Source organism: Perna viridis, chromosome 2 (genome assembly GCF_037379345.1).
Source record: "Perna viridis isolate PV_CMFRI_1.1 ecotype Kerala chromosome 2, ASM3737934v1, whole genome shotgun sequence".
Classification (NCBI taxonomy): Eukaryota; Metazoa; Mollusca; class Bivalvia; order Mytilida; family Mytilidae; genus Perna; species Perna viridis.
In genome coordinates this window covers 50,207,625-50,219,917 of record NC_142446.1, presented here as the reverse complement: position 1 = coordinate 50,219,917, position 12,293 = coordinate 50,207,625, and the positions used below count along the sequence as shown (strand labels likewise).

The 12,293-nt window shown below is 32.5% G+C and overlaps 1 protein-coding gene across 1 annotated transcript in view; it reads right to left on the bottom strand.

Annotated features, from left to right (window-relative positions):
• LOC148625621 (uncharacterized) overlaps positions 1-10,299 on the bottom strand; it is a 31,800-nt gene extending 21,501 nt beyond the window's left edge. Inside the window, exons 1-12 of the mRNA XM_088571063.1 lie at positions 10,153-10,299; positions 9,459-9,712; positions 8,724-8,873; positions 8,066-8,201; positions 5,851-6,009; positions 5,232-5,386; positions 4,691-4,852; positions 4,289-4,329; positions 3,892-4,005; positions 2,378-2,491; positions 1,578-1,688; positions 856-1,284 (exon numbers count right to left, since the gene is read on the bottom strand). Coding sequence (XP_088427189.1) covers positions 856-1,284; positions 1,578-1,688; positions 2,378-2,491; positions 3,892-4,005; positions 4,289-4,329; positions 4,691-4,852; positions 5,232-5,386; positions 5,851-6,009; positions 8,066-8,201; positions 8,724-8,873; positions 9,459-9,712; positions 10,153-10,266 — 1,939 coding nt within the window. The 5' untranslated portion in view covers positions 10,267-10,299. The remainder of the gene's footprint in view (positions 1-855; positions 1,285-1,577; positions 1,689-2,377; positions 2,492-3,891; positions 4,006-4,288; positions 4,330-4,690; positions 4,853-5,231; positions 5,387-5,850; positions 6,010-8,065; positions 8,202-8,723; positions 8,874-9,458; positions 9,713-10,152) is intronic.
• Between the last annotated feature and the right edge of the window lie 1,994 nt (positions 10,300-12,293).

Sequence of the window (12,293 nt, the reverse complement as noted above, 5' to 3'; positions counted from 1 at the left end):
GACAGTTTCTCTTTCGTTCATTTTGGATAATCAATTGTTTACTGTCATTTAAGTTAAGAACGGGGCCACTCGCTTCTTTTTTCCATGTAGAAATAACGTAAAAACCTAAATTCATACGAATATAGAAACAAATCAGCCAAGAGTGGAGCACAACTTATTTTTATAGGTATTCAAATGATTTGTTGGAAAACATGCCCTCCAAGGCTGACAAAATAATGCGAAATAGAAATCTTTTTAACATCAGACTCAGAGTACTTGTTGGTTTTAAACGAAGCAAGCCTTTTCCATTATAATTCAAATTATACTCTATTCTAAACAGCTGTTGGTCCATTATTTGCAGAGAAACATTGGTGAATAAGATCACACTGAAAAAATTTAGCATGTTATGTTGTACTAAGTTTTGATACTGCAACAAAAGGTAGCGCTACCAATGGAGACGTTTTGTAGGTCTTTTGAAATGTTGAAAAAATGCATATGATTAACGTCAGAAATGCTTTCCATCTTTCTGAGGTAACGCCAGATGGTATTCGGAGGAGAGAAACTATCGTATGATTCAAATCGTGAATATTGTTGGCTCATCTTAGCTTACTGGTCAAATGCATTATGTTGGTTGTAGTAGATTATTTGATTTTATCACTTTAACCTTAACCCATCGGGAACAAACTGCAGGAAATAAAGGTGAGCGTTAATTATATCGGGTAACTATAACACCAATAGATATGCCTGCTTTTATTCTTAAAACATTTATAATAATTATTGGATCAAATAAAACACCAAGTTCAAACTAATTATTAGATAGAATCATGAAAAGTAAATGTCTCGTCTCAACATTTCTTTATGTTTCGTATTTTCAAAACAGAAGAACAGCTGAAAAAGAAGTCCATGGTCCGTCAATAATACCTGCCACCCCACTTCCATCAGTAAACCTAGCATGAACTTTGAACCAAAGTTTGTCACCGACTGACAGGCGGAGAACAGCCATATTTGTACCAGCCCCGTCATACACGTTTCCACTAGAATACGTTCTCAAGACAGGAGCACCGTTTTTAACAAGTTCGCCCTCTATTGGTTTGTGGCTTGCCAAATGCATATTTACGAAAAACATATAATGACCATTTACATTGCAGGTGAATATTCCTGTGGCCGGATTATACGAATTACCGACATTCGTTCGTACGTTTTTGAATTTGACAATTTCATTCTGTTGCAAGTCAATTGGAAATCTGTCTACAAAAGCGTACACAGCTACCCTTGTTCGGGAAACGTTGCTTGCATTAATGTATCCTGCAACGAAGTTATTTCCTTCATGATATTATGATTTTTATATTAAATTATTGTAATTGTCTAATATAGCACATTTCAAATACATAAACTATTACACTGTATAACAATTTATTGCTGAAACAGAAACATCTTTTCGAATTCATTTATAGATTTAAAACAAAAGGCTAATTTGATTATTTTCAATATTGCGTCTTGTTCCTGATACTTTTCGCAGAAATCACAGAAGATATTGTCTACTGTTTTTTTAAGTAAAAATCATTTCAGCAATTCCCTAATAAAAAGTGTCTACAAACCAGTTTGACAGTTCGTCCCACTATATCCAGAAATGCAGTCACATCGGTATCCATTCACCAGATCTTTACATTGTCCATGAATACAAGGGCTACTGGTACATCCGATTTCTTCTGAAATAAAAATGAATATAATTTAAGGTACTAAAATATTAAAAACGTTAATTTTGTATTAAAGCTATTCTTGTTTCACTCCTACCAGTCAGATTTGTTTTGTGTAATCTATATTTTATTCGGTTCGCTGCATTGTATATGTAGCACATGATCACCCAAAAAAAAAAAAAAAAAAAAAAAAAAAAAAAAAAAAAAAAAAACGGGAGAGACATCAAATGCCCAAAAAAGGGTAAAGATGTCTTGCTCATAAGTAAATGATACATGTAAGCACAGAAAATGTCATTATTGGTGATGTAATTGAATCTGATATCAGTTTTTTTTTTCAAAGAAACAATATTTTATATTTTAAACATTAATAGTGATGCGGTGTTCAGGTCATGGAGCAAACTTATCTACTACGACATTGAAAAAGCAGTCAAGGAAACCAAATTCGATCGAAAATTGAACAAAATATATTCCAAAGACTAGATAGGGAAATAGACACACACAACAAAGAAAATGAACAAACCTAAATATTACGTAGCAAGAAACAAAAGTAAACGGGCAACCCGGACTCCACTAAAACTGGGAGCACGTACCAGGTGTACAGGTAGGGTATGTGTCATCTGCTTTTAGAGACATCCACCAAGTTACTCATAAAATCTCAAAGCAATGTTACCTTGCAATGTGTGTTCATATTCATAACTTACTTGTCTGACAATTGATACCAGTAAAACCATCTTGGCATGAACATGTGTAGCCGTTTAACAGATCTTTACATATTCCGCCATGTTGACACGGGGTACTGGTACATTCGTCTATTTCTACAGAGCAAAATAGTCAAAGAGTTATTATTTACAAAAGAAAGAATGCAGTAAAGTAATTAAAATTAACAGAACTAAAAAAAACGATATAGACCTCAGGACGAATCAGGAGAAAAATAGCTAGGCGGAACCACGCGTTTTACCGCGATTATAAGCCACATTCGTATATTGTTTTTTCAAAGTCATTATACTGTTTCTATATAACGGTACTCTTAATGAACTAAAATAACCGAGAGTCTGATATCAGTTTGACAAGGAATGCAAAAATAACTTAATAACTTTACAGTACCTACGAAGGTTATACAAAATAACAACGTTTGTTCATAAATAAATCGGAAATCTTGTTACATTTTCTTATAAATGTTAAACGGATAAGATTATGCATTGCTTCAATGAATTAATGTTAGCTAATTTGAACTATACGTGTTTGCCATATAATATTCAACACCTATTTGACATTCGTATCATGAAGCACATTTACAAGTATAGCCGAGTTGCTCATAAAAAGTCAATTCCAAGGAAGACGAAAGAGGAACCGAAAACTATGACATTTTGAACAAATAAGATCTCATGGTGCATGTGGATACACCGTAAAGATCCACAAGTTCATGATGACGACCATAAAACATTTGTAGTGATGACTTTAATCTTGTAGCAACATAGCGTTGTTCCAGAAGCCTACTTGTAAGAAGTCTAGCGCAGTATACAAAGTCAGTGTAGTTACGGCAAGCTCTGGCATAACGTATGAGTTGTGATATGAACACTCCATGCGCAGATGCTGAAGGGGTGTTGCCACTGATGAAGGGAAAGTTGACAATACGGAATGAAAACTCATTGCGGTTGTCGTATATTTCGGTAAACAGTTTTCATTTAGCATCAATCTCAAAGTGTAGGTCATGATATGAAAACAATAACAAACAAGATAAAATATCGATTAATAAAGTATAAAAAATTTGTCTCAGACACATTTTGGTTCAATACGGACAGATCAAAATAGATATCATGAATTTCATTTTGCGGAAACAAATAGCGAGATTTTCGCATCTTCAGATGTCCAAACATTCTGTTGCCATGACTATCAGTTATTTTAGAGTAATATTTTCCGCTTTTTATGTGCAAGTGCACATGCGATAAGGATGAATCGTGATCTTAAGATGCCCTTCGGTGCCTTGGCCATCGACCATTGGGCGTCGGGCGAGTCACCAGTCTTGATATTGTTATTCTAACTACCTGAAAAATTATTTGCAACATAAGCGTGCGTCATCACACCTCAAACCATTTCTACTGTCTGTTCATTTTTATTTTGGAGTAACCGTGGCATCTTAATTTGGTGTTGTATCCCAGTTTTGTAAAATAGGTATTACCTGATACAGAAAAGAAAGAATATAACAGGCAAATACCTATATGACAGAAATCTCCGGAATATCCTGGGTTACAAGTGCATAGGTAACTATTAACCAAGTCTGTGCAGGTTCCACCATGAAGACAAGGGGTAGACTGACATTCGTCTATATCTATAAAAAAAATTTATAATAAAAAAAACAAAAACAAAAGTTAAAGTTAACAAATAAATATAAAATTAAAAGAAAAAAGCAACAGCACAGTAACAGCTTTATAAAATAAATGTTTGTGTGAACTTTTTTTTTTACGTCATTAACAGATGCCTTGAGAAACAACATGTATGATACAAACCAGTATCACACAGTCTTCCAATATAACCAGGACAGAAACATTCATAATTCTGTGAAGACCCTTTCTCTATAACAAGTTGGAACGAATAGTTCAGAATATGCTCACCCCAGGCAATATACGTGAAACAATGTGTGTCACTCAGCTGTCTGCAAGGAAAAGGTTTGGTTAGTACTGCGCGCAAATGTATAATATTAACTTTCCCTATTGAAACTAATGGTAGGTCTATATGTACCTTTGTATCTTACGTTCAACAAATTATTTTTGTAAAAGACATACTCAGCAGTTATAAGATTAAAGGTGGCTGTTTCACAAAACATGAATCAGTAAAATTTCAGAATAAAAAGACTTATTGGTGCTGTATTAATAAGATTATATTATATTTTATTTTATTTTCACATTATAAAACAAGAGAAAATGGCAAGTCTTCATCAGTTTTGTTTAAATTATTTTTGACAGAGTCGAAAATTGTTTTTTTTAGCAGGCACAGAAAAAATGCAAAATATCTACCCTGAACTGTCTTCTGCCGTTCCACAAAGTATGTTATCTCCCTTTTGAGATGCTTTTGGTGTCCATTGTAGATTCCAGTACACTTCTCCGGGATGGTTTTTGACAGGAAAAGGACCAGTGTGGGTCATACCGGGTGGACTTGTGAGTGATATTGACGTAACACTAAAAGCAATAGTAAACCTTGCATTTTTTAGAAGTTATTTTGAGGTAAAGGTTCGTATAGAAACTTTATTTATAATATTGTTAATTAGTTTTTTCTTCTTAATACGTGTAAATTCCGTGGAGACAAGATAAGGTGAGAACAGTAATATCAAGTTTCTTATATAATATACAACGCGAATGTTAAATATACGTACGGGGTTTGACATTGCATTTTTATTTTCTTTCTACAGTAGTATTAACAATTGTGCATGCTTATACTATGAGTATATGCTTAAAGTACTTTATAGTCAGCATTGACATAACAAAACCGACTTAAAGGCCATGCATTATAAACTCTTGAATTGTCGTTATCATTTTCACATGGATAGCTTTCACTTACTTGGCTTTTCTATTTCGAACATTTGAAGCGTAGAGTTTTGTTATTATACTGCCATTGGCAGCTATAGGAATATAGCTGCCTTCAGCTGGAGAAGGTGGAATGAACATTGGTCTCCAGTTACAATCCATAGGTTTCTTCACAATGTGTATCAAGAACTGAATTGAAGTAATTAATACATGAAACACAAATTAAGTGATTGAAATTTATATGATACACGCTATAAAACAAATAACACTCTTTGAAAAAGGATAATTGACACATCAACACATTGCAAACATACTCTTACAATATTCCTGTACCATTATTATATCAAGGGTAATGATTTTGCTAGCTCAAAGGGCAACAATATGTATCTTGGTGAGTCTTCATTGGTCATGTTAGAAAAACAAAACAAAGAAAACAATTGAAAATACCAAAAAAAAAAAAACAAACAAACCAAACAAACAAACAAAAACAAAACAAAACAAACAAACAAAAACCACACAAGCAAACAAACAAACAAAACAGAAACAAAATGAAATTAAAAATAAAGCAAAACAAAACCAACCAAACAAACATTCAAAATAATCCATCGTAACTAACTTTGTTTGAGAGAAGTAAAAAAGCAGCAGTATGATACCTGAAGTGGAACTGAGGTTATTGGAGTTGTTGTATTGTAGATTGTATTACCGATTACCATAGGTGTTTGAGAAAAGTCTTCAATTGTCAATGCTGCAGCATACCAACCATTGTCTCTAAAATTTGTGTTGTCAGCATCAAATGACAAGGTACACGTATCCTATAATATCAAATCTTTTTTTATTATTAATACAGGAATGTTACCTTAATGCCTACTTTAAGATTACTTTTTCAGAAAGTGGTATTTAGTATATCACTGTCTGTACATAATTCCACCAACATGTCTGACTTACAATCAAATACACTTCTAAGTAACATCTTTGGTACATCAACTGGTTTCATGGAAAGAAATGCCCTTTTTTTCACAGAGCCATTGATTTTAAAAACCCAGAAAAGGACGATATAGCAGAACGTGCTTTTACAAAAGTTATTTTGTTTTTTTATGCTTTTGTATTTTACACATGTGTACAGCATATTGAAATTTGCAATAGATATTATTGGCATTATTGTATATAATAACCACTAGGTCTATGCCACTGCTGGTGGACCAACGGTCCCCGAGGGTATTTACTAACCAAGTAGTCAGACTTGTCTGACCCCGATTTATATCAGGTTTATTTATCATATTTATCAAAAGTTGCAGTTTAAAAACTTCGGATACTTAAAACTTGGAGGCTTCATTTCTTGTATTGTAGATTGTAGAATTGTCAGTGATAATTTCGGTTTTGAGTACTTATTGTGAACAATCAATTAAGAAATAATTCGTGGAGGGGGTAAATTTGACATTGATATTCTTATTTAACACCGAGCGATATCGAATATGCCGTACCCATGTTAAAATGAGTACAAATCTATCCCCTCCACGAATTACTTGTTTCCTAATATGACAAATACGGTAATTATTGTGACAAAAAATTTCCTAGGCGTAGTCAAAATAACGACTGTTCCGTTTAATCTCCCCCGTATGGAAGTTGGATTAAATTTGTATCTTAATGTCATCGTATATGTTAAATGTGTGTATTTATATAATTGAATTCTATTAGATAACCTCTTAGCCGTTAAATCATCACGTAAACGTTTTTAAATGAGTGTTTGGTCTCGAAGCGACAGCGAAAGAAAAGAGACAGTGCGCAGGTGCTAAAATTGGGGTTGTACCGACATACACTGTTTGACGATATGAAGACGTCATATTAGAATTTTTGGATTTAGATCTTCCTATATACTTAATTCTTATACTGCTGATCAGAGATTACTCCTCTAAAATCATGTGCAAGATATAGAAATTTGCAATATATATATATGATTAGTATTTTTCTATTTAAATATGTTACTTACTTAAATGGAATTTTAAAAAAAAAGCGCAAGCACTTTTATTCATTTGTTTAAAAATTATAAGATCAAAAAGATGTCTTAAAGATAAATCGTTAGGTCTGAAAAAAAGTTTATCCATTTAATATGACCGTCTACAATTGTGTTGTTAATATTTAGTTAATTGTCTATTTACATGATTGAATTTCATGTTTTTGGTGCTTTTTTCAAGTTCCTTTCTTTAAAACAGTCCGATAAATAGATACATATGTACAATTTATTTATTTTGTCTTTGAGATTTTTCAACATCCCTTATAAGTTTTAATAGATAAACCATCGTCAATCCAAAAACAGACGCTCGGCATAGGTTCAATAGGAGTGCAGCTGAACGTTTACTTTAAAGTATAGCGCACTTTCCAAGTCGAGCGCGGGTAGGATGGCAAGAAGCCCAGTTGAGCAGAGGGTGTTGAAAGACTGAAGTATTCTAGATAAATATGACATTAATGATACATAAAAATGACATGTTAGGCAGAACGATAAGATATACGGAACAAAAGTTCTACGTTTATTGTTCAAAGTTATGTCAAAGTTGCGCAGAGAAGGATTTTTTTAAAACAAAATATAATCCTTGAACGTATAAATTACTGCGTGTTTTGATAAAAAGAAAAGTGATACTACGGGGTTATTTCTTAATTGGGTAAACAGTTTGGGGGGGGGGGGCTTCTTTTTCTTCTTCATTAACATTGACTGAGGAGGAACATAATTCCCCATCGTGATATTTCTGGATTATCATAGCACGCTTTATATTATTCAGTTTGTAAGTTAAATTAGTATGGCTAAAACTAAATCGATGAGTAAATACTTAGTAAGTCCTTGTAAATTGATGCATATCGCATATAGGTCAGTACCTCATCGAGAGTAGCAACAGGGACGCCATTACAAATAGAATGACACTCATCGCCGACTGCCCATCTACATCTAACATTGTCCCCGTCTGGGTCTACCATAGGTATAACTATCTTATGCTGACACTCAAACTGTAAACTGGAGAAGTTTTAAATATATCGACTAAGTGTATTGCGTTTCATAATTATTATGGTAGAAATAATGAAGTATTCAAAATAACCAACGAAGGTTGTACAAATGCATTTAAAGTTTAAAAGAAAGAAGAGAACGTTATGAGGTGAGAGCCATTAATGCCTTTTAGACATTTTGTAATTGTACTGTAATTGTATATGATCAACTCAAATAATGACTGTTGCTTTTCACCACCATTGGAGTGCAGTACTTTTAAACAAACTGCAATAGTTACATTTCGATGTGAATAAGCTGTAACAAAGTATACATGTATATGACAAAAGCTTCTACTATTGTTATAATTCTATATACTTCATAAACTACATGTTTTATTCTGCACTCTACGAAATGGACTATTTATATGTATCTAAATACTTATTAAGTATCTCCATTTTTATCCAATGCCCCCCTTTTTTCTTTGGTTAGTTTTAACAAATGACAGTAATGCATGAAATAAATATCTATTGGATACTTCCTTGTAGTACATACGTGTAAAGCGGTTTACTAGCTGTAACGGGACTGTTATTTGGTAAGCCAGTATCACTCCGCTTGTTCAAGTTTATGATAGTTTGCAGGTTCCATGCTCCATCACGGTTGCTAAATGGAACAGTTAAGGGCATCCACATCGCTCCTTTATAACTGAAATAAAAAACGTAGCTGGAATAATTATTTTAAAGTTCGTGTATTTTACAGACACATTGTTGTTTTAGAGGTGTCAGTCTATTTGACAAATCAGAACTTTTCGTATTAGTATATACTCCTTACAGTCCCTGAAACGATCCGAGCAACGATTTGACGGATCGATGACCGTTGACTCATTGATCGCTGACGGATCGATGACCTATGACCGGTGACCGATCTGATTGCAGTTTTGTTACATAAAATGACGTAATATCTGTTCAAAATAAAAGAAATGTAAAATAAAAGTATAACTTGACGCTTCAATCTATTACATTATGTAAATATGTGTAAAATTAAAAGAGAAAACAAGAAAAACCGTAAAATACGGTCTGTAGTCACGTGATGCGATCACCAGTTTAATGGACCGGTTTGACGGATCGATGACTGATCGGTGCTCGATGACCGATCGCAATTTTTGTTGCACGGATCGGTTCAGGTATTGTAACTCAACTCAAATTTCATTCAGTAAATCACCGCTATCTATATAATTAATATTATTATATAACTTCATTTTTACATTACGGCGTATTAACATGATATTACCTGGCAGTGAAAGGTCCGTTCCCTTCAAAAGTGTAGTTGAAAGTATTTTCGCCCTGTTCCCAGTTTTCAACTTTATCAGCACCTGTACATGTGTAGAAGGCCGGACCAACATTTGGCGTTAAGGATCCACAACCTTTTGCACATTTCCAAAATTTATCTCCTATGAAATTGTCATGTACGTATTGACCTATCTTTTGTTCTGTACAGCCTGGCCCTAAACCATGAGACCATGACATTTTGAACTTAAATTCAACCTATGCAAAATGACATGGATATAACAATAATGATATATCATTTATGTTAACGTCAACATTATTTTTTATGAAATACCTAATCTCTACAGCATTCTATGTTCACAAATGAAAAGAATGATTTGTTTTTATTTTTATCTAAATGTGCTCATGATCTTATTGTTTGTTTGTGTTTTCTAATTTCTGCTCAAATTGTCTTGATTTCTTATTTATGGTATTTTTCTTAATTGTAACTGCGTAGCTACGCTGCTGTTCTTTCAGTATTGTTTGCAAGGAGCATTTAAATAGACTCCTTTTTAGAAAGACCTGATCGCAAGACATGTTCAATACTTTGTTGCAAAGAATAAATTATCAATAACAATGTTTTTGTATTTTATGAATAATAATGAAAAAAAGCATATCAACTAACTAAACAGTGGTTTTTATATTATTCAGATGCTTACATTGTAACCACCTATAGATTTCCAACTAATTGTTCCTCCTCTAAAATGTGATCCACAAATTAGCTTGACCAAACCAACCAAAAATATGACCTTTAGAATTGTTTCCGAACGCATCCTACATTTTTGTGTAAAGCGAAACAGAACAACTTTCTATAAATTTTCAAGTTTGGCGAATTATCATAGATATCAATTTGAGATGTCAAAGGCTAATTCAATATAAAAAGATTGAAATGAAATATATGTAATCAAAATAGGAAATTTATCTGTTTAACTCTTTCTGCTTTGGTCTTTATTCCACTTTTATCTTGGATACATAGATACACTGAAGTTGAACAAATATAATAAGGTTTAAAGTTTTCGGTACTATATTTTATCATATAATGGTATGGTGTTTGTCACTTCTCCACATTTTTCTTTTATTGTAATTAAATGCCCCTGTAAACAACCATTTGCACATGAGTTACAATTGTGTTTGTTATACTAAGCTCGGACATCAATTGAGGCCTAGAGTGAATAGCTTGGGTTTTAGACCATAGTTTATCAATTGCAGAAATATAATCACTATATTTAGCATGACAGAACATGGGTTTACTAAAAACAAAACATAAGAATTGAAAACAATTTGTTGGGTTTGAATACTTTTCGTATAAAATTAATTTTTGAATTTAGATCTTCCTATGTAATTGATTCTAATTGAGAAGTTACTCCTTGAAAACGTGTAAAGCATCTCCAGATTTGTAATAGTAAAGTTAATACCAATCCATGTAAAATTCAGACACTGACTTAGGAAGAGGTGAATCCGTCGAACAAAAGATGTTTTTTTCGGTCTACATATCCTATATTTGTACATGAAGATATTCTTTTCTGTATATAAGAATCGTATTTTTGAGAAACTATACATTTACCTCCCACTATAATCAACCAAATCAGGAACAATAACACTTTCATGTTCAATCTATATATTTTTATATCAAAAGTGCAATAACCGAATGACTAACTAGGGCTGGTAATGTGGCCTGTAAGTGTCTCTAAATAGAAATAAAAGTTAATTTGGTGAGTATTTGACATGCATGAATCACGTCCTGTTTGATTTTTATAAGGACTCCTACTCAACATGATTATATTACAGATAGTATTAAGTCTTATTTAATTTTTGTCACAATTTAAATTACATGAAGAATATTTAATTTCCTTAAATTTCGCTGTGCTCACTTACATATCATTTTTAAGGTTCGGAATAGTATTTAGTATATTTCTTGTTAAGTAGCTGTCTTTGTAAAAATCATGCAAAATCTGAAAAATGTGATACACACCAAAAAAGGCTACATATTTTTGTTTTTGTAATTAGGTTGTTTTATGGGTCTATACTATGAAATGTGTAATTATTCATTCAAATCTTCCTGCTCTTAGGAGATAATCCACATTGAAAATCCAGTAGATTCTATTGTATTTGAGTGTCATTTACAGAGTTATCTCCCTTAATTTTGATTTCTACAGTGCATTCTATATATTTTTATCTCCTAAGAGCACGTGTTATATGAAAAACCACATGTTAATTTCTGTTTACTATGACATTTCAAACAAAATATCAAAAATAAAAATATGTAGGCTTTTTACCCATGAAGCACATTTTCCATGATCCTAAGCTGGAGTGCTACTTAAAAGTTAAAATAGGGGTTAGTGCATTTTGATTATCTTTTATTTGCATACAATCAACATTCCATTGTATAGAAAAGCAAACCATTTGGATAATTATGATTTTTATCATCAATATCTTCATATTTTGTACTAAAACAAAATGGAAAAAAATGTGTACTGGCGTTTTATTGCTCTCTGATAAATAGCATACATGTTTTTTCTCTTACAAAATGTTGTTTGTTGTTTGCATATATGTGTTGCTAAGAAATAAAAAAAACCCTCGTTTTTTAAAACTATAACAACATATTACCTAACTCATAATTATATACCGGACGGAAGTCATATACAAGAAAAATTGGTAAAATTAACTTCATTTTGAATTTCTAAGGACCTTTATGTCAGCTTTGTCAGTGCATGGTACAGTTTTATACATCCATCTGATAAAATGTTTAGTCCTTATAATTCCGATTCTTAAATAGCATACGTGTATTCTTTGTTTTCTT